The sequence below is a fragment of the Dermacentor albipictus genome, chromosome 1 (assembly GCF_038994185.2).
Source record: "Dermacentor albipictus isolate Rhodes 1998 colony chromosome 1, USDA_Dalb.pri_finalv2, whole genome shotgun sequence".
NCBI classification, from domain to species: Eukaryota; Metazoa; Arthropoda; class Arachnida; order Ixodida; family Ixodidae; genus Dermacentor; species Dermacentor albipictus.
This window is the reverse complement of record NC_091821.1, coordinates 394,869,558-394,891,994: the sequence shown is the minus strand read 5'-3', so window position 1 is coordinate 394,891,994 and position 22,437 is coordinate 394,869,558. Positions and strand designations below refer to the sequence as shown.

Below are 22,437 nucleotides of genomic sequence, written 5' to 3'. Positions count from 1 at the left end.
GTGAGCTCGGTTCGCTGAAACGGACGTAAGCGGAGGGCAGCTCTTCAGGTGCAGTATACCAGAAAATAACGCGAACATTCTGCGACTTACGAAAGCGCATACTAAAGATAGACCCCTCTGTGAAAGCGCGAGGTATTTGAGTATATAGATAGACATATAGAGTGGCAGCTCAGTGGCAATATGCCGTTCTGCTGTAGAGCTTGAAGTCCCGGGTTCGATGCCCTGCCACGGCGGCCGCATTCCGATGGAGGTGGAATGCAGAAACGCTCGTGTACCGTGCCGTAGGCGCACGTTAAAGAACTCCGCGCTGTCTATACTCGTCTACATAACGTCTATACATACTCGTCTATAACTCGTCTATACATAACGCGGTGTATAGCTGACGCTTGCAGTAAGATTTAGACCCGACTCATATTTTAATTTGAATGCGCTATTTAGACTGCGGAAATCAAGAACGGACATGTGCACTAGTTCACCTCTCGATACCTGTAAGCGTGTAGAGGTATTCTCGATTATCTGCTTCCCGCGCTGTATATAAGCACTATGCACACCATGTAAACGGAAGACCACTAAAGATTCGCCGACATTAAGTGCATGTCTCCAGAGGGATATGCAACGACAAGAACGAGGCACTTATCAGCTTTTCAGAAGGCTACAGCAGTCTATTTTCAGTACCACGAAGCTGCGCTCGCGTTCCCCGTGAATGTGCGAATAAATTAATTCAGTGAGGCAATATCGAACGCACACTATCTCCAGAAGTAATTTCCGGTGGACCTTCTTATCGCCCTTCACTGAAATGCACGCGACAAAAATGTATAATAAGGCAAGAAAGAAAAGAAGGACACTGCGTAATCGATTGCGTCACTCATTACATTTCCCGAAGAACCGGCCGACAACCGAAAGCGAACGTAACGCGGCCTCGAGCTTCGCTATATATTTCCACGCAAATGCACGGACGCAAAGCAGCTCGCGTGCATGCATATGCGGTCGCCCTCGAGATGGCAGGCCCCGATAGCGCTTTCCCTACGTGCCTCGCAAGGAAGAGAAAAACGTGCATAGGGGCGCGAGCAGCGGAGGGCAGGTGCAGAAGACAGGCTGCTGGCTGCAGCGATAACTGCTATACGGGGTTTCATAACAGGCCACGCGTGTGCTCGCAGTCGGCTACGTCGATCCCGCCAGGGAATCACATCGCAGGATAGTGACGCCGGCTGCGGTGGTCACCGTCGGCGCCAGGGACATGCGACGCAGCACCTATCCCTCATTAGCTCTCCTTTCCTCTCATTCCACAAAAAACAAAAAAAAACGCGCGTGCACGCACGTGCACGTACATGCGTTACAAAGTATGCCCACGCGCGCCTCGGTGGCTCAATAACCGTTCTGCAGTTGAGCACGAAGTAGCCGGTTCGACTCCCTGCCCCAACAGCAGCAGCATATGGAAGAAAGCGAAATGCAAAAAAAAAAAAAATCGCTCGCGCATTTAGAGTGCGCGCACGTTAAAGAATCCCTGGCGGGCAAATTTAATAGGTAGCGCCCCACTATGGAGTCTCCTATATCCCCAGTGTTTCTTTTGGGCGTTACACTCGAGAATCAGTCAATCATATCAAGAATACCTTTCTTTTAGTTCCCTTCAGCGAGATCTCCTTTTCGTTCTATATATAGAGCGGTGTACCTCGGAGTATAGAGATAAAGCGTTCGGGTACTGCGACTTCTTTCGGTCCTCTCAGTACCCGCAAATACGGTCTTTCCCGCGGCTTCTTCGTGTGTCCTGGTATAAGCGGCTATAGTACGCGCACTGAAACTTGAGAACATCAAAATCAAAATCAAAATCATGTTTATTTTTCCAAAGAACTTTGGAAGAAGGCCCGAACAAAAAGTGCTTCTAATAAAATAATAAATAATATAATAATAACAAAAATTATAAAATAATAAAAAGAACATCTTTTTATTATTTCGCTCGCAATGGATAATGCGGAGAGGGCGACTAGGTGCATATTGAGCTACAAGCGCGAGACGAGTGAGCAAGGAACCTTGCCCACTCTTTCTTTCTTTCTTTCTTTCTTTCTTTCTTTCTTTCTTTCTTTCTTTCTTTCTTTCTTTCTTTCTTCGTTGTTGACTATAGAAGCGACACGACAAACGCTCTGTGGCGCAGGTAAAAACAACAGCTTATCGCACGTACGTAACAAGTCACATGTAGGATTACGAGGTCGGTGCACTACGAGACAAGGAAGCGGGAACGAGAACACATTATGCCTATGACGTAAGCGGGCCCCGCTTGGAATGCCTAGGTATGCAAAGCACTGTTTTGCCCTCTTCGCCGCGATCTCATCCGCTTTCTTCAAACACCGCCGACTTTCCGTGGGCTCCTGTCTATCTTCTATGTAAGTTCCATCCATTATTGATTTTACTAGCGCACAGCTCGATAATCGTCTTAAAGCCTGCACCGGCGCTTACGTTTAGCGCATCCTACCGTGTGACGGTTGCGACGCGTCGTGTCGCATGTCTGAAGGCGTGTTATGTCGCAACGGCGAGAATTGCAGAGCGATCAGATGTTCTCTCTCTCTAGCTGTCTCCCTCCCTCTCTTTCTGCGCTGATGCTACACGCTAGATGACTACAAGGACTCGCCCAAGTCGACTCCTTCTTCTCCCCGCTTGACGATTCGTTGGAAAGGCAATGATCAGACTGCGCCGTCCCGAAGATCGAAGGTGAATGGTACAGCTTCGTACCACCTGGATTTCAGTGCCTTTGCGCTGTGGCTGCACGGAACGTACTTCAGACATAACTATAAGTCAATGGGACCCCCGGCGTCGACGCACCCCATTTCTGTAGTGGGGGAATCACGGCGCTGATACGGTCGACGAACTGCGTACCACGCAGCCACCACGCGCGTAAAATGCACTTCAGTCATTATTATAGCGCGTTCATCGCGTACATCTTAACATGGGCACGTCGAGTCTGCGCCAGAAATACGCCTTAAGTAAGGTTCATGTGGTCACCACATTACGGTGTTCTGCACGTCGAAAGCAAATGCGGGCTTGCATTTGATGAGTGCATGCACTTCGCCGTTGCGGCAGTTTTGCGCGCATCCTGTAAAAACGTGTTCCTTGGATGTTCACTTTACTGTCTCTTTCCTACAAACGCAGTTTCATCGAACATTCGGCTATCGTTGCCGTCCAGCATGCGGCCGGCTTTGTCGATGACGTCGTGCCGTCGTCTCCCTGCTTTAGTCGTCGCGGCCGTAAATTGCACAGTAAATGAATTCAAGCTGCGAAACTAGTCTAAGCCTGTGTCCTCCTTTTTTTTTATTTTTCTTTATTTATGTCTGCCTTCGCGGTACCGTGAATCATGTGCCGCAACTGTCAAGCCTGCACAACGCTCGCGAAGTCGGTAGAAGGCTAACGTGGAGGAAATAGGACACGAGAAAGTAAAACAGGACAGAGAAAGAAAGGAGGGCTATAGGAAGAGGTGCTGCGCGGCTGTGTGTATATATATGCCTAACAGGCCCAGCTGCTCTCCAACCAAACTCTATGGCCTCTGTTTGCCGGAAGCGAGAAACCTTGCACAGCTTTACGCCGCCGTTGTGGAAGCTATATATATATATATATATATATATATATATATATATATATATATATATATATATATATATATATATATATATATATATATATGTATATATATATATATATATATATATATATATATAGTAGAGGTTCGTACGCGTTTTCTTGGAACGGTGCCGTGTTGCGGTCCTGGTTCGCTCAGATGATGGCGTTCAGGGCAGTACAACCGATGGGACGTCGTCTCTACATGAACAAAAGCAACACTTTTTTGTTGTTGTTGTTGTTGTTGTTTTTGTATGCTCTTTTTCGGTTATATTTCCCCGCTGGCCATATGTAGGAAAGCCTGTGCGAGATGCTGCGAGTCATTGAAGCAAGCGCGATTATGTTGCTCCGTTTCGGATGGATGATTCAAAGTAATATGTCTAGATGTATAGTGCATATTTTAACTTATTGGAGTCAGCCCGTTAAGCCTGACGATGATTTATGTGAAATCCATCGTTGTCGCCGAAAGTTTCAACTGCCGGAGTGACCTTAGAATTGACTGCTGTAGAAGCTACCTGTCTAATAGCTGATAAACTAAATGTTGGTTAATTGCGGCTTTGCGGTAATTAAATGTGTAACAACAGATATAACATGTCATCTCTGACAAACGAATCCATATAATGAAGTTCTGACGTCAAAATTTGAACTCACAAATTTCCCATCATCACTACATCATTTATGCGATGACATTTTCTGTTTGTTTGTTTGCTTGTTTGTTTGTTTGTCTTTTTGTTTGTAATGTCCTGAAAAATAATCAAATCAGTCTAAAGAGTCACACTTAATTAGGTTTGTACAACAGCCGTACGACAAATTCCAGATGACAAGTTAGCTTCAAGAAAGTCGTTCGAAGCCGTGGAAAAGGACTAAACTTGAAACAAATTCATGTACATAGCACAAGTAGACACTGTACTGGTGTGGACCAGTGCTGTATAGATTGTTTTATTATGATAAGGCAGTGTTAAAGGAAGAATTAACGAGTAAAATCGGTTTAAGACTGACGAAGTACTCTTCTAAAAACATGTATATCTTTGTTAATTTTGCGGTAAGAGGTCCCACCATTATTAAATTAAAGAAGAACTACTGTGACGCAAGCCTTTGAGTCACCGTGTACGTTGGCTTCCTTTCTGTGGACCGATACTGAAAGCGATCTGAATGCATGCAGTATAGTATGATAAAAATATTTGTAGCATTGCTCTTAAAAATAATTATTGCGACTTGTTTGCTGTTGTTGTTTTCTGCTAACATTGCTCGTAGTATGTTTAATCGTATCACAGGCAATAGTCAATGCATACAACAACAATAACAACAACAAAGGAAGTAAAGAAACCCGCCGTGGTTGCTCAGTGGCTATGGTGTTGGGCTGCTGAGCACGAGGTCGCGGGGTCGAATACCGGCCGCGGCGGCCGCATTTCGATGGGGGCGAAATGCGAAAACGCCCGTGTGCTTAGATTTAGGTGCACGTTAAAGAACCCCAGGTAGTCCAAATTTCCGGAGTCCTCCACGTACTACGGCGTGCATCATAATCAGAAAGTGGTTTTGGCACGTTAAAACCCATAATTTTTTTTAAAGGAAGTAAAGAAGGAAAAAGCTCATAAATGTTAACTTAAAAGCCCCGGTCAGCCTCGACGAAGGCCAGTAGCTAATCGTGACACCACTTAAGAGTAACGCCATGCATACGTATAGAGCCTGACTATCTCGTCAACAGTATGGTGCTGCAATAACCATATAAAGGCGATCGCGAAACCCCGTATCTTGCGTCCCCGAAACCTCGCGGATTGTGACTGCACGTAGCACAGTAAAGGTGAAACAAAAGAAGGTTGAAAACGGTCGATTTGCAAAGCCTTAAAGCCGTTCGAAACCGGAATGACGAAGTTATGGGTAAATTCGGGCACTATAATTGACTATATCATTTACCACGCTCGCTTAACTGCGCGAATAACTGCAGCTCCCATCGAACATAGTGCCGTATAGTAACACGTATGCCGCGCATATACATATTCCCGCAACCGCCGCCCTTGACAACTTCCGGTCTGTATAGAAAAGGCTCCGCAGTATATAGGCGCTCCCAATGTGTGCGCCTCGAGCCATGCATCGCTTCTGCTGGCTATCGCCGGTCCGATCTCGCGCGCGTGGGGCACATCGATGCGTATCGGGGGTCGCGCTATCCGACGCACCTGCTGGGGCCACTCGAACACAAGCGCGCCTGCTTCGGCTGGCCAAGGACACGGGCGTGCACAGATTCTATATCGGCTGCTCGATGTGTATACCGGTCGTATACCCGTGTATGTTATACGCTGTTATTCAGCGGGTCATATACATATGCAAGACCGGCTATCTGAGTGGAATGTGCTTCCGGAACGGGCGCCTCGATTTAGAAAGCAGCGAAAGCCCGGTCGAAAGCGTATCGCGCATTGCCGCGAACGGCAGGTCAGTAATTGTCTTCACGGAAACCAAGATATTTCGATGACCGCGGCTGAAATGCCGGCAGTGAAGCTGAGAAACGGCGTGCCGCTGCCGCTCACACTTTCGTTGATCCGGACGATGTGTAATTGTTTCGTGTCGATGTCGTGTCACAACGCGGAGTCTGAAAGAGAGACGTCTATTGCTGGGCGAATGCAGATGTTGACCTTGCACGAGTATAGTCGGTTACTCCCGAAGCATTTAGCTCTGCTTGAGCGAGGGAACGCGGGAAACAGAGAATAAAGAGCAGCAGACCAAAAAAAAAAAAAATCTTCGTCAAATGGATACGGTCAAGCAGCTTAGTGTGAGGAGGCGGCACGACGGCGTAATTGAAGGGACGGAAGGGACTGACGTATACACATACGGACATAGGCAAATCACACTTCTGAATCTTAACTGTTTTCCCAGTTAAAAACAAAAGCAAAAAAAGTTGCGAATTGCATTTCATGTATGCAATGCATACACTTTCTCTTATACGTACAACAATGTCTATTCTGAATGCTGTACACGCAATATACGTTTTAGGAATACTGTGATCGCTGTAAGAAATAGTTGCATTGCTCAGTATAGAACAAGATGGGACACGAAGCGCCCATTAGCTTTGCAAGCGACAACGATGTTGGCGATACTCCAAAACATGGCACGTCCCCACACTGAGGGATGGGCCAAGAATCGGGTGGTTGAACGCAAAAATAATTGGAGATTTAAGATTTAGTATACTCAAGCGGGGCTTTGCGCACGCAGCGCGACCGGCGCATCCCCAACGCTTTGCGTCGTTAATGCGCATGGCGCGCGACACAAACTCGGCTCCCTTGCCCTCCATAAACAATGGACGACACTACCTTATTCTTGTCGTTTGCGTAGTCTGCTCGTAGCGAATGGGCCGCAAAAATCACGGAATGCTGGAATTGAGAGAAAGCTAAATTTTACGCGAAGTCTGAACACGTGACCTCTAAATCGGGGGTTTCTTAGAGCTGGCTCGGGTCCTGCATGAAAGTGAGTGCGCGGAGTTAGACAAGCTGGTGCATGGATTCTAATAGAAGCCGATCCAACCACGTACAGTCGGCAGCAGGCGTTTACGGGGCGCGGGTGCCTCGCCTATAATGCGCATTTCTTCTCAGCAAATGCATGCGTGTAGTAGCCTCTGCGACTTATATACGTATATATATACACAGGGATCCAATAAATTAGAAGTGTAGCTCGTATACATTGTCGGGGTAGACGCCGCGCGGTTCGCAACATTATAGTGATCAGCGCTCGCCTGTGCGTTTCTTCTATACGCTATCTCGACTTCCGATCGGCACTGTGTTTCCTCATTCGCTGTCGCGCTTATGCTTCGTTATGTGGTCCCGCTGCAGGGAAAAAAAAGAAGTGATAATCCTGGCGCGCCGCATGCATATTGCATGTACTCCGAAGACAAAAGACACCGCTTTGGTTTTAGCTACACTTTCTCGTTTAATTGCAGGAAATTTCAACTCTCGACGTACATTAATTGCTCTATACCCGGGGTGATTTCGCCATCCCTCGCGTGTCTTGCGAGAAATCAGGACGTGTGCTGTCGCGGCGAGTCGCCAACGCTGTCTGCTTTAACCTTGAACGAGACAATGGTGACCCTCCCCCTCCTACCCACTTCCCGCCACGTGGTCATGGCTTCAAAGATTATACGTTGGGGCCAGTGAGAGCAGCATTCCGGGCAAGTTGGTAATCCATTGCTTAAATGATATTGCGCGACATAAAAAACGACACGAACGTGAAAGAAGACGACACACCAAGCGCTTGGTGTGTCGTCTTCTTTCACGTCCGTGTCGTTTTTTATGTCGCGCAATATCATTTAAGCAATGGGGCCAGTGGCAGTTGGCCGTGCATACGAGAGATAGGGTGCCTATGTTGAATTGAATTGAATTCCGGGGTTTTTCCTGCCAAAACCACGCTTTGATTATGAGGCACGCCGTAGCTGGGGACCCCGGATTAATTTTGACCGCCAGGGGATCTTTTACGTGCCCCCAATGCACGGGACACGGACGTTTTTTTTGCTTTTCGCCCCCCATCGAAATGCGGCCGCCGCGGCCTGACTTCGATTCCGCGACCTGGTGCTTAGCAGCATAGCCGACACCATAGCCGATAAGCCACCGCGTCGGGTAAGGTTAGTATGTTAGCAGATCATTATGGAATAAAGCTTCTCTGTTATCCTAGCTCAAAACAACGGCGACCGTCGTGAAGGCGACCCTCGGCGCCGGCTGGGAAAGTTATCGGCTTAGCGATTGAACGACCTTTAAGGTCTGCAAATTCGGGGACAAACGAAGGCGCGATAACAAACCGTATTAGTAACCAATTAGCCTTATAGGATACAAAAAGAAAAAAAAAGAGACAAGAAAGGCCACTCTTACCATGACAGGAAGCTTGATAGACCAAAAAGGACGAAAAAAAGATCAATAAAACGAAAGACTGATATGACGACGCCACTTCGAAGTTCCCGCGCCCGCTCACTGTGACGTCATGGATTTTGATTGCGTCTGCTCCGACTGCTTGGGTTTGAGTTAAGTTTTCCTCGGTAAAGGCTACACTTTATATTCTAAAGTATAGTCAGTGACTGGGCTTATGAAGTTTGGAGAACTTCTGCTGTGCTACAACGGCCAAAACCCGCCGTGGTTGCTCAGTGGCTATGGTGTTGGGCTGCTGAGCACGAGGTCGCGGGATCGAATCCCGGCCACGGCGGCCGCATTTCGATGGGGGCGAAATGCGAAAACACCCGTGTGCTTAGATTTAGGTGCACGTTAAAGAACCCCAGGTGGTCGAAATTTCCGGAGTCCTCCACTACGGCGTGCCTCATAATCAGAAAGTGGTTCTGGCACGTAAAACCCCAAATATTATTATTAACAACGGCCAAAATACCGAAAAGAAAAAGACAACAACTTTGAAATCAGTGACGCCACACTGATGTATACTGGTCGCCGAGGTTGCAAGTTTGGCGTTGATTTTCTGTTCTAGTAATCAGCGCCTTACCTCCAAATTTACAGAGATATAACTTAGAAAGAATATTTTGTCCGTATACAGTGATCTGGAGTTCCTCCTTAAAGTGCCAAGCGCACTGTTCACTTCCATTTTCAACGTGGCAGTGGTGCCCTCCTGTTAAGACTCAGACTGGCACTTGTTGGCATTTCGTTCGCTTGTCGCACGACTTCTTCATTGTTACTTCTTTTCGCCGTAACAGCACGGTCACTGACAGTGAAACGGCGGTGGTGTTGTTGGTCGGCGACACCTCTCTCTCTTAAGCTGGACGTGTCATCAACATGAAGAGACCTAACGACACCCCCTTTCACAGGACGCGAAGACTCGACACGCAAATCCTTTTCGCAGTACTGGGCGTCAAAGGAAAGGATGAAGACTTGCGTTGTTGTGAAGAGTGGGCGAACGAGACAGGATTGCCGGCTGAGACTGCAGTAGCACAACCAAAGGGCAAGCGCGTACGCTTGCGTTCCTTTTGTCGTTGCATTTTAAAACGAAGCTTTCTTTGCCTGTTCCTTCTACTTTTCCACTGCCGCTGCTGCTGCTGCTGTTGTGCCTGCCACTGTCTGGCACACAGCGTCGGGGGGTGGTCCAGAGCGTGTGTATACATGACAGGAGCGAGTCAGAGAGGAAACGCACCCTGGACAGCCTCAGACCGCTGCCTTCGTGTGTAAAAAGTGCTGCGCGTATACAAAAGCGAGGACAGCAGGACCCCGCCCCTTTTATTACGGCGTGTATGCAGTACAGCAATACGTATGGTACTTCCGTTGCTCGAAAGCTCCCAAGCCGGTTGCTCCCAAAGGCAAGAGGACACAGTTTCTCAGTGTTGATGATAATTGAAATGAAGATATTAGAGAAGATGATGATAATGGTGACGATGGTGGTGACGACATATCTTCAAGCTTTCTGAATAGGAAGCGTTTGTAACTAGCGGCATATGTATGCTTTACTCTTGAAAGGCATGCCCAACATTCACAGCGCACCCTTTTGTTTTATTGCTAGGTTATTGTGCTTATTGCTAGGTTATTGTGCTAGGTTATTGGGGCTAAACAAGTACAGGGTGACTAAAAAGAAGTGAGAACTCCCGAGCATGCGGTCTGAGTAGAGTTATACTGCATATGTTCCCGGTAGGGAGCACACATGCAGTAACTTTACGCCTGAGAGACTTGTCGCTCTCTCTCTCTCTCTGCGTGCAGATTTCGTAAGTTCCGCATGAAACAGCTTGTCTGAACCTAGGGTCTACCGCCACACTTGGGCCGTATAGCCTCTTAGAAACCGCAGGTACAGAGTGTATACGGCACAGTCTGGCGTTCGCCTTTCTTCTTAGTCCTCCCGTACTAACCGCGGCCTTGAGACTGTGTTAACCAACCTAAGCGACATCTTCGTTCTTACGGTGGCGTCGACGCATCTCTGTGTTTCCGCGTCCCTCTTTTTTTTTTCTTTTTTTCTTTTTGGCGGTGAATTCATGCTGGAATGGCGACGCATTACGGGTCCCTCCGGAAAATTACCTCTCAGCACGGGTGTGTCAGCCGCTCATTTTCACCACTGAAAAGACGACGTAGCCGTTTATTTCTTCGCAAGCGCAATTATAAGGAAAAGTATAGGTCGAGGTTATTTGGGTGATTTCTTCTTTCGTCAAAGCAGGCACTTCTGTTTATTATATGCATCATGCAGCGTCAAATGCACAGAAGTCATTTGGGCGCTTCAGAAAGAAGAAAAAAAAGACGGACGACGGAATGAACCATAAGCGTCAGGACATGGGCGTTTCATTCGCAAGAGATTCGCGCGAGTCTTCATGATTTTCGCGGTGCACGTCAGCTGTATTCCTTCAAACACGTTTGGTTGCGTCATCTAGTATACGCGAGGGCGTGCGGCCGCAAATCGCAGCGCGATCTCTTTGCGACGTTGCCAGAAATCCTGTCCTGCCATTCCCTTATGTGTCGTGACGCGGCTCTTATTTGGTTTAAACGCCGTGCCCCATGAAAAAAAAAGAAGAAAAAAAAAGTGCTGAATGCGTCAAGACAACCCTCTCATAAAGCTTTGATTTCATCGCGTCCTTGGGTATATGGTTGGATGGGTTTTAGCCTTAAGCAAACTTCTTGTGCTACTCGGCAGAATGCTGTTCTGTTACAACTTTTCCTTTGCTTTCTTCGCAGGTGTTTCTCGGTGCGCGAAGACGACAACAACCTGTTCTTGCGCAATGTGTTTAGCGTGAAGAAGTAGCCGCGCAGGAGAGAAGCACAAGCATTCGTTAACTGCCGTCTCTCTGTGAGCGGTTTTTCTTTCGTTTTTCTTCTTTTCTTCTTTTTTTTTTTTTGAAGCGGAGCACTTTATAGCTAGGCGAAACGAAAATGCGTCTGTCCGCGCCTGTCTACAGAAAACTATCATCATCAGCAATGGCTCGAGCGTCATCGTCTTCTTCCACAGCATGCCCCATTGCCGCTCGTCATTCCAGTGTAGAATTTCACTTCTCTTCTGTCGTCGTAATAGGGAGGCCGCGTTTGCGGGGGTATGAGCCACTGCTTAAGAGGGTTTGAGCCACTGCTTAAGAGGGTATGAGCCATTCGTTGTCTAACGTGACGGCCAGATTTAATTTTGAAGAATCGCAAGCGTCACTGGCGGGCGGATGCTGCTAACCACGCCCCCGAGCTAACTCGAGGCATCGAAAGCAAGCGACAACGGTGGACTGCGGGCATACATGCCGTCACTAACATCGTTCTCTCCGTCGCCGCCGAAGGTGTGTGTAACTTCATTAAGAAAGACGTTACCAATAATTGAGAACGACTTCAATGAACCGTCGGGATTAAGCCAGAGATAAACACCGGGGCCGCACGTTTCAGCTTCGCTGGTTACCGGCTGTACGGAGTGCTTGGGCGATTTTTTTTTTCGATTTTCCTTTATTCTTGCAGACAATTCATAGTTTAGGGCGTAAATCCCTTCCTTGTAAAAATAAAACAAAAAAGTAAATAAAAAGAATTCCACCCCATACAGTCTTTTTTTTTTTCTATTCACATTGAAAAGAACGTCATCGACTTTATGCGACAACCCAGAACATCTTCTTTGTATATGCTGTGCGAAGGACGTTAAAAATGTGTAGCATAGCAGATATTTAATGGCGTTGTCGTCGTCATAACCATCATCGTCATCATCTGTCACTCTACATATTTACTACAGGACGCACGCCTCTCTCATCACCATCCTCCTCCTCATCATCATCAGCCTATATTATGTCCACTGCAGGACGAAGGCCTCTCCCTGCGATCTCCAATTACCCCTGTCCTGAGCCAACCGATTCCAACTAGCACCCTCGAATTTCCCAATTTCTTCGCACCACATAGTCCTCTGCCGCCTCTGTCAACGATCTCCGAATCATACACCTGCCTTCTTCCCACTCTCACTTCGTCCCATACTTACAAAACTTCGTTGCATCACCGAATCTTCTTCCGTTCTCGAATGCCTTTCCCTTCCTTCTTTTTTTTTTGTGCGTGTATCCCCACTGTTCCCAATCGAGCCACTGCTTACCTGCTCTGTGCATCGTACGCCAAGCCAACTCCGTTGCAAATTTCGCAAATTAGCGCAAACGCCGAGGCGTGCCTCCGGGAGGGAAACAATGGAAGCACGGACGGACGTCTCGCGTTGTTTGCGCCGGTATATGCACGCGTAGGAGACCAGTATAACCGCAAGGTCGACGCTCATTATGTCGCGACAGAGGGGCGAGCACCTAACGAATGTAGCACGTCCGCCCCTTGGGATTCGGTCCTTGACCCAACGATGGCGGGAGACGCGTTCCGGCGACGCGACAGGAAGAAATAACATCGGTCGCCTAGCGCACGCGCTCTCATCACGCGCTGCGAGCTGGAACGGCGCGACGAGACCCGTGCTATCCCGATACACCCCGGTTCGGTGGCGTACGTATGTAGCGTGGAAACACGGTCGGGCGCGCATTCCGAAGGTCGCCGCTGCGCACACACGCGGGAAACCGTCGCGGCCCACGTGAAAAACCCGATCGCACACGTGGCGCCGGTCGTGGATGTGATCACCCTTGTGAGTGCCCTTACACGCTGAGACGAACGCGAGAAAGCAAGCACGATTTTAAAGGGAGAGGACGGGGAGGAGAGAGGTTCTTGTTTGGGAAGGAAATAATTGGGTTAAAGTGCAGTGCAGTAACTGTCTGCTGCGCTCGACACCCGTTATCACCGAAGGGGGAGAGGCCGGCCCCTCTCGCGAGAAAGCCTCTGAAACACATCCGCCGGATCGAAGCGCGGTGTCGCTTTCGCATCGCATTCCGTCGGTTTGCGAGGAAGCGATAGCCGCACGTAGCCCCCGCTTCGGTGCCTGCGTTCCTGCCTCTGGGCTCCGGTTTCTTCCTTTCTTCTCAGCACGGTGCATTCTACACCCGTACCTATCACCTATCAGGCACCGCGTGCACGCAGTGGATGCGTTCTTGAGATATTACCCTGTTCAGAAAAAGAATTGCCGAAAGTTGGACCTAAAGTGGATGAGGCGAACGTACAGTACAAAAAATTGGGAAAAGATTTCAGGTACCCGATCCCTCTGCCACCGACGCCTGTTAATTAACATGTTTGGGCGCAGGCCACAGACTTCCCTGCCTGACCAGGGTGTCTGCAGCGGTAACCCCCTTACAGACAGCGTGTGCCGGCCGACCTGTATCAAGGTTCCAGGAGCGGATCCAGGGTAGCGTCCCTCGCACGATGCCCTCAGCGCTGAAGTGCCAGCACGTCTCGGCAAGGGGGCGGGGCAGACACCGCTTCTTGTTTAAGAAAGGCGGGAGGGGAGGGGGGTTCTTCAGCGGCGGCTGATTTATTGTGCTCCGGCGAGTAAACGATACAAGTTGTTCAGTTACGACAGGGCGTATACCGAAGGCGGTACAGTGTCGCGTAACGTCGCAAAGCTCCAGCTGCCACGATCGAAGGATCGGACACTGTCGCACTGCCGCGTTTATAAGCGACTTCTTGCTATGCGACGTGACGCACGCCAAGGACAGTGATAATGTTGGCAGTTATTCTCGCGTTCCATTCCTGTGTCTGCGGCCTATGGAAACCAGCGCGTGGGCATATGTTTTCACTTTTAAAGCGAAGTTTTCTTTACCTCTTCGACTTTCCCGCTGCTGCTGCTGCTGCGGTTGCTGTGGTCTTGCACGCCGCTAATTCCGGCCACGTCGGAACTTAGTTGAGACGCATGCCACTAACGGCCGCGTGGCCTTGTCTCACAAAAATACATAAAAGGCATCCGCTGTCGGTGTTTTGCTTCATGACATTTCTTTGTGAGCTGTCATTCTCAAAATTCCGAGGAAATAACTTTGTAAAGAATGTACGTAAGACAAGGTAAGCGCCACCTGGAGGGCCTGCGCGGCTGCGGTTAGCGAGGGAATAGAGAGAAGAGGCAGTTTTGTGAGCTACAACGCTACAACCCAGAATGGCGCCGAAGCGTGCACTTAGTGCCGAGGAGACGAAGGCTCGCACAAAGCGTCAAGCGTAGAAGGCAAGGTAACATTTCACATCACGTCACGACTGTCGTATGCCGTCAATATATCGGAACCAAATAACGCCAGTGAACGCAAACGGCAGGCAAAGCTTCGCTTACATCGATTCCCACAGTGCGTGGGACCTGCATATTCTTTCTTAAAAGCTAATTTCTGCTATTCGATTTGCCCCATGCGCCAATTGCCTCAAAGGGCTAGACGGCTTTCGTACGAGAAATGTGCGCATATGTGTGTGGCCTAATGGGTATAGAGCATCGTGCTATTGCGCTGGGGTACCCTGGGAGGAAGCCCACGATCGGACACGACCTTTCTTTATTATTGAACAGGTCTGAAACGAGGTGAAATAGGAGCCTACCTACAGCATAGTACCTAGTACGAGGCAAAAATTATTCGCATAGAAATTGTTCGCATTAAAAGTGGTTGGGTCAAGTTTAAACTGTTATTCCATACGCAACTGAACCCGCTGTCGCAATCCCGCGAACTACATGCATCTATTAGGACGGCTAAGGAGGGTAAAATGTACATAATAGATGTACATTCAGCCCTGCCCAATGGCATTATTGATGACAGAGTTTTTGCCAACAAATCAATTACACTTATTGCTTAGCCTCCATGCTTACTGCCATTGGCTCCGTGAAATTTCTCTTCGTCCTCCAGAGCGAAATTTTACTTTAAAGCGTCGATCTGAATACAGTGACGTCACTGACCAAAATTAGCCAACGAAGCTTCGTGTTCATATCCAAACGAAACATTCCAGAAAGCTTTCCTCTTGCAGGAAAGCCGCAACGACTATGTATGCAACTATGTGAAAGGCGGCAAAACTTCATAGTTTTTAAGGATTGATTGATTGATTGATTGATTGATTGATTTATTGATTGATTGATTGATTGATTGATTGATTGATTGATTGATTGATTGATTGATTGATTGATTGATTGATTCGATTTATCGATGTAAGTGAACATGCAGGATATGATATACGCCGTAGTGGAGAGCTCCAGGTGAACATTAACCACGTCATCAAGATTTACCGAGGCCTTTTGCTACCACAGTCAGGTGGTTGAAATTTTAACCGTGCACAAAAACTCGCAACGTGAGCGACTCTTTTCGTATACCGTCGCCATATGAATGCGGTCGTAGAGACATGGAATAAAACTGCACGAGCTTTGTGCTAATTGAGCACTGTAAAATAATTTGCAACCTTAAAAGTGAAAAGGGTTCAAATCAGTCTGCAACTCATACCGTTACACTCCTTAATTTGCGCCTTTGAAAGCGAAAAGGGCGTAAATCGGCCTATAACTCACACCTTGAGAGTGATAAGGGTGTAAAATCGGTTCATAACTAACTCTCTTAGTGAATAAAGGTGTAAATTAGTTTTGCAATGTGCCCAGCAGCATAATGTCGTGTAGGCACTGAGTTATACCTTATTTGTACACAAGTGATCTAAAACAGGTCGCGCTTACACAGTTCGCCAACATTCCGGTTAAACCTCCTGTGTGGAAACAGAGAAGACGAGAATGGAGGACGGCTGTGAAGACAACAGCTGCTACACATCGAACGGGCATTGCGTAGAACACGCCCGTGCGTGAAGAAAAGTGATGCATATATAGTAGCGTAAACTAAGTCACGTATACGGATACGGCAGCGGGGCTAGGACGCACAGCATAACTAGGCGGTACCACAAGAACTGTCGAACGCCGGGCGGGGGCGATTAATGCCGTCCACGTCGTGTTGCTCTAGGAACCGGGTATAACTCGCACGACGCACTATAGTCTCCACAGAAGCACAAAAAAAAAAAAACGAGGCGGCGTGACGTGATGGGGTCGTGATAGGAAGTGCTCGGTAGGTTAACGAGGATTATAGCATCGACTGTCAAGTGAAGGCGCAGCCTGTAGAGACTTCAAAATGACCTCTCGCGTGTGGTGCGTTCAAACCAGTTTCGTAACACCTAAAGAGTTCACTATACTGAAAACCACGTCACACCGGCCTGTAATAGCGGGCGCACATTCGTTTGCGTGTCGATGCTATCGCGTTAAGCTTTACTATTCAAGGCCGCGCCCGTTTGTGAATTTCCACAAGGTTTCAATGTAGCGTCTTTCCTTCCAGAAGGCATGGAGCGGTGAATCTTAAATTTTAGTCCGCTGTAGTTATGCACGATGCAATCGTCAGAAGGTTTAGGTGGAATTTTAAATGTTAGCTCTTCACGCATTGCAAGCTCTTTAGTTGCTTGGGTGACGCCGTTAAAACAGAAAGAGCTGACGAGTTGCATTGCAGAAGCCAGGCAATGTAGACGCATGCCTTCCGTCTTTCCATATTTTCTTTTGTCTGTGACGCGTGAGGTTATGCTGTCACCTAACATAGACTTTCAAAGGCAAGTATGAGAATTCGAGAGCTGCACCTTCGGTTCAAGTTACTACGCCGCGTCTCGCGGTCGCTGCAACGAGACGAAAGATAGGGAGGACCCTTGAGCTTCGCCTTTAAGAGTGGAACGCGGTAGCATTCAAAGATCCCCGACCGGTTTTCACGCTTCCCGGCAACTGCAGCTTACGTAACCGTAATGTTTTCCTGGAAACGCTGGCGTCCCGATCCACGCGGAAGGCCTGCGAGGATCGGGATGCTTGGTTCGGGATGATTTTTCTCCTACGGGCATCACCGACACCGACGCCGGATTTTCTGCGACACTGGGCCCTCAACGCTATTGCGCTAAAGTGGTAATCAACATCAGTCATTTCACCGTTCTTTATTGGCCCTCGAAAGCTGGTTCCGACCATTACTGACGTGGCGTTCGAAACATTCGCCGAACGTGCCCCTGCTTATCTCCCCCGCCACATGTCCCTGTATTCTCTTTGTCAAAATATATCTGCAGGCACGGTTGCCATCGCAACGAAACGGAGCAGGCCGCGAACGTGCAATTGTCGCACCCCGAAGCAGATATCCGATTTCGAGGCATCTAGATCGGCTCCCAGCCAGATTGTTGTGACGGATCGAGTCACGCCGATAGCGTATGCCAGCGATATCGTCGCAAAACATGATTACGCGCACTACAGAGTGGAGTCCAGTCCCGTGGTTGAGAAGAATCCTGATGCAGCTTTGTGAAGCCTCGTATCGAGTTGAAGCATGACCTTTCGGAAATGAAATATAATTGAACGCAGTTCAATGAAAAAAGAACATAGATAGATAGATAGATAGATAGATAGATAGATAGATAGATAGATAGATAGATAGATAGATAGATAGATAGATAGATAGATAGATAGATAGATAGATAGATAGATAGATAGATAGATAGATAGATAGATAGATAGATTAGATAGATAGATAGATAGATAGATAGATAGATAGATAGATAGATAGATAGATAGATAGATAGATAGATAGATAGATAGATAGATAGATAGATAGATAGATAGATAGATAGATAGATAGATAGATAGATAGATAGATAGATAGATAGATAGATAGATAGATAGATAGATAGATAGATATCAAGTTGCTGAAACTTGCCTTCCGCAGCACATAGCAGCAGCTACTGAAAGTTGGGCATTCGAACAAACTGCGGGGCGCCCACATTGAAGGCGCTGTGGCGGTCATTCCGATAAGCCCGGTATCTCATAAAGTTGTCCCTGCATATTCGCAAACGTTCCTCGAAGCTTCTCTGTCATTTCGCCCCACATCCCTCTGAAGCTGGCTCTCTCCCTGCCCTGCGCTGTCTTGGTAATCTTCCAAGATACACTAATATCCCATGTCAGGGCGTTCCTGGGGCCATAAGAGACCGGACTATAGGTGTGAAATGAAATATGTTCGCCATCTCTCTCCGGTGAGGTTCTATCTCGCTCCCCGAAGCCCTCATTGGTCCGTCACAAGTGCACGCGCTCAGCGGACTGTATATATACCACGGCCATCTCGTATGAGGAGATTCGATAAGCGTCAGCCAAATAGATCTGCGTTCAAAGAGATCAGCTACTTTTGTTTTAGCAGTTGGCCGCTCATGGTGGCTGTCCTAGTGGGCAATGTGCCGAAGCGTATATGCACATTCGCGATTTTTTTTCTTTTCTTCGCGCTGGGTTCGCAAGTTTCGCAACTCTCTCACTGAACCCAATTTATGTGACTGCTGCTCCCGCCTAAGCGCCGCCGTTACGTGATAGGCACATTGTGACACTCTGGCCGCATTTGCGCCGACCTCCACCTCTTTTCTCCCACCCGTCGCTTTATTTGCTATTTCTGCATGCTTCACGCGTTCTTGGACAACACTAATCTTGGTCTGATGCCCGCTTATAACGCTGCCTAAAGCGACATTCTCGGTGGCCCTTGATAACCATCTTAATCGCTTCTGTGACGTTTCAGTTGAAGCGACGCCAATCAGGCAGCGTTAATCCGGGAACACCGACATATTTGAATTTAATCTGCATTCTAAGGCTAAAAACTTACATAGCCTATTTCGAGGGAAACCGAAAGAGGTGGCCCACGGTGATCTGCCCACCGTTTTGTTTCTTTTTTATATAGCGACTATGTAGCTAGAGCGTGGCAATATTTGACAGCGCCGTTCCCTCATCGACTCACGAAAAGAGGTATATCAGGTCGCTGAGGCGTTTAGTGAAACCAATGACGAGGGCGATGGTGATGGCGCTCGACACGCTTTGGTAATGTAATACAAGGTGCCGCATTACGAACAAACGCAAGGGAAGTGTCATTGTACCCATCACTTCGTAATAGCACTAGTGATTAGCTATAGGCTTGGGAAAAGGGGTCGAAAGCGCGCTTGTTACAATTGCGGACACACACAGTGGCACGAACGCAACCGCATTGGCATACGTAACCATCAAAGGTGAGCTAAAACCACTATACACAGAGCAACGGAAATGCAGCGCGCTTATAACTCGATGAAAAAAAAAACAGAAATAAATAAACTACGTATGATAAGTTTTCCGCGACGCATACAGTGGTGACAGTCGTCATAGGCGGCGTGACTCACTTTTCCAAACGGCCTCACATACGTTTGTTCTGTAATTAAAGGGCCGAACACGTGATGATTAGCTTCCATTGCCGCATGCGATTTCTGAGTCAGGCCGAATGGCACGCACCGTCTTTGACCACGTTACGTAGTCTCGTTTGTGACTCGTCCCTATGGTCATTCGAGAGCTTTTGGAAATCAGCCAAACCGAATGAGTCACGATCCCGCACAGCGCGTCTCCATGACGCCACGCCTGATTTCGATGCACAACGAATATTACAGGACAGCTTGAATGACATGGACAAATTGAATGAGTCACAAATGACTTTGCTATATGAAGCGGCCTTTCGACGCGGCTATAATAATGGGTATTGAATTGTAAATTGTCGGAGTGCGATTCATTGGACCCTATGACCTTTCGCGTTCGCTGTAATTGCGCACCTTACAGCCGTCTTCTTTATTAAGCCAGTTTTCCTACCCTTCTCGTTTTTTTTTTCTTCTTCTTCTCGTAAACTCTGTATTGTAAAATAAAATTTGGCAATGAAATGTTATTGTCAGCTCCGAGTAGAAAATGGAGAAGAATACTGGAAAAAGGCGGTTTAACCAGAAGAATAGGTCCCAGTTAACTAGCCCTGCATAGTTCAGAGCAAACAGAGCAAGCTTTTGCACTTTTTCTCGTCGCTCAGTCAATAAATTGAGTTTCGACCAGCGTACACGGAAAGTTGAACTAAGGAAGGAAATTAGCGGAACTGAGTGATTGAGTAAGGAATAAAATCGCCCGCATCGTATTTGAGTTGCTTTTTTTACCTGGGTGTGCAGCCATCTCCTCGAGAATCTTCTTCCGGAAATCCTCCAGCTGAACGCGCGTCACGATGACATTGTGCTCGCCGAACTCGTCATCCCCCGGCCTGAGATGTGGCATGATGGTGCGTGAGGGCGTCGTTTGATTCCTATGGCAAATCCTTTCGAATGGACGTGGTGTTTGTTCACTAGTTCCAACACTTCCCCTCGCGTGGCGGCGACGGCTGCTGGAATTACTTCCTCCGTAGAGTCACCGTGTTCGTCTGTCAGTCGAAATGTCGTCTGCCAATCCCTTCCGGCGGCAGACGGTGCGCGGCGGAAGCAACGGCGCGGCGGCGAAGTTAAAAGAGGAGCGCGGAAGTGAATGCGGCCAATGTCAGTCGACCGACTGCTGCTTCGGGTTCGTAAGTACTAAGAGAAAAGGAGACCAAGTTCGCGCTGCGGCTACGTTCCAGAGTTTCTCTCTCTGCAACGGCCGCCGCATCTGTTCACTTCTTTATATGCGCCTCGAGGGGAGCTCTCAGCTCCCAAGGTCGACACGCCGGACGCCGTCGCCCGCGGTACTGCGAACACACAGACGCGCTCCGAGGAGGAGGAGGAGAGGGGAGGTGACTGACGCGTTGACGTCAGTGGTCACGTGACACCTCCGCGCTCAGTGCAAACGCCACTCAGCCCTTGCCACTTCCTCCCCGTATGCGCTGACATGGCTTACTTTTGGTTTTTGCTGTATTTGTATCCCCTTTTCTTGCTTCGATTACGCTATTCGTCCTCTCCTCGCCTCCCGACAGCAGCCAGTTCCTAACAGCCGATCCGGCGCTTTCACTTTCACCGGTTCGCGCAGCCAGAGGTTGTTGGCATCAGATGAGCGTGCGTGCGTCCGTAGGGACCGTATTGCTTCTTTCCCACGAAGGGTGATGTGGCAGAGGGAGGAGAACGTTCGTAGAGTGGTCTCGGGGTTTTGGACACTCTTATTGGTTCGTTCTGTGTGTAAACAACGAGAGCTGAACAACATTCTTCTTTTATCGTGAGTGGTCTCGCTCACAAGAACGCCGTAAACAAACAACCACAAAAAATCTGTATAACAATAAGGAGACAGTGGAGTGGAGAGTTTAGAAGACCTGTTTCAGGCACTATTATGGCGACCAAAGGCCTGACTCATCCATCCCCCGTCCTTTTTAAAACAGCGCGCTGTTGCTTCTCGGATGATCCTCGACAACTATTCTTCCCTTTTTGAGGGGTGGCCGTGAAGAGAGAGTCTCTTTCTGGTCACGTGTTTTTGCGTCCCGAGCTGCACGCGTGTGTTCGACATTCCTTTCTTCTTTTCTTGTCATTAAAAAAAAAGAAGAAAGAAAACAGGCAGGAGCTACACTCCCATATATTTCACTCCTTGTCGACATGTCAAACGCAGTCCCGGTAATTTTCGGGGTTCACTGACTGGGGGAACAGCGCATAGCGGTAGCTAAATGTGAAAAACTGGGCAGCATGCTCGGCACTGGCACACTGATCTTTACACTAGGTCTGTTCCCGCTGGGGCAACGGAAAGCCTCTACGATAGCCGAGTATCAGTTGCGCAAGGCCGTTATGTCCATTGTGCGCAGTGCGCGTGTTCCACGTCGACCAAGAGGTCCGGGGACAGAAGCTCACCTGTGGAAACGGGTGGAAAGTTGCTGGGCAAAGAGCTCACGGAACTGAAACTCACCGCCTTCAAGTAATGACGGCTTCATTTCCGTCTCAAGAAGTGGAGGGGAAATTGGGCGAAGCTAACTGAACTCCTGCCTCCCAGCATAGAACGTTTCTATTTATTTATTTATTTATTTATTTATTTACTTATTTACTTATTTACTTATTTGCAAGCATGTTTAATGGCGTACAGCACAGCACGTCCTACTCGTAACAGTTTGAAGCGGAGATGCAAAAGGCGCGAAAACGCAACCGATATCAAGATAACTCGTATACTTAGTGTTCTGGTTGTTCTCTGGCTCGTTTTTATTAGCATGTTGAAAATGGCTCCCGATGCTTGCAGTTGATATTAGTTCGGAGCCCACACCTCGTTTCGCAAAATGGAGTATGTATGTATGTATGTATGTATGTATGTATGTATGTATGTATGTAT

General features: G+C 48.1%; 1 protein-coding gene and 1 long non-coding RNA gene across 2 annotated transcripts in view; one reads left to right on the top strand and one right to left on the bottom strand.

Moving 5' to 3' along the window:
- Positions 1-20,863, bottom strand: part of LOC135914906 (motile sperm domain-containing protein 2-like) — a 57,995-nt gene extending 37,132 nt beyond the window's left edge. The window contains exon 1 of the mRNA XM_065447844.1: positions 20,331-20,863. Within this exon, the coding sequence (XP_065303916.1) occupies positions 20,331-20,445 (115 nt within the window). The 5' untranslated portion in view covers positions 20,446-20,863. The remainder of the gene's footprint in view (positions 1-20,330) is intronic.
- LOC139057828 (uncharacterized) lies at positions 886-12,055 on the top strand. The gene is made up of 2 exons (XR_011513023.1): positions 886-2,378; positions 11,226-12,055. It is a non-coding gene; the product is annotated as an uncharacterized lncRNA (long non-coding RNA).
- Positions 20,864-22,437: the final 1,574 nt, after the last annotated feature.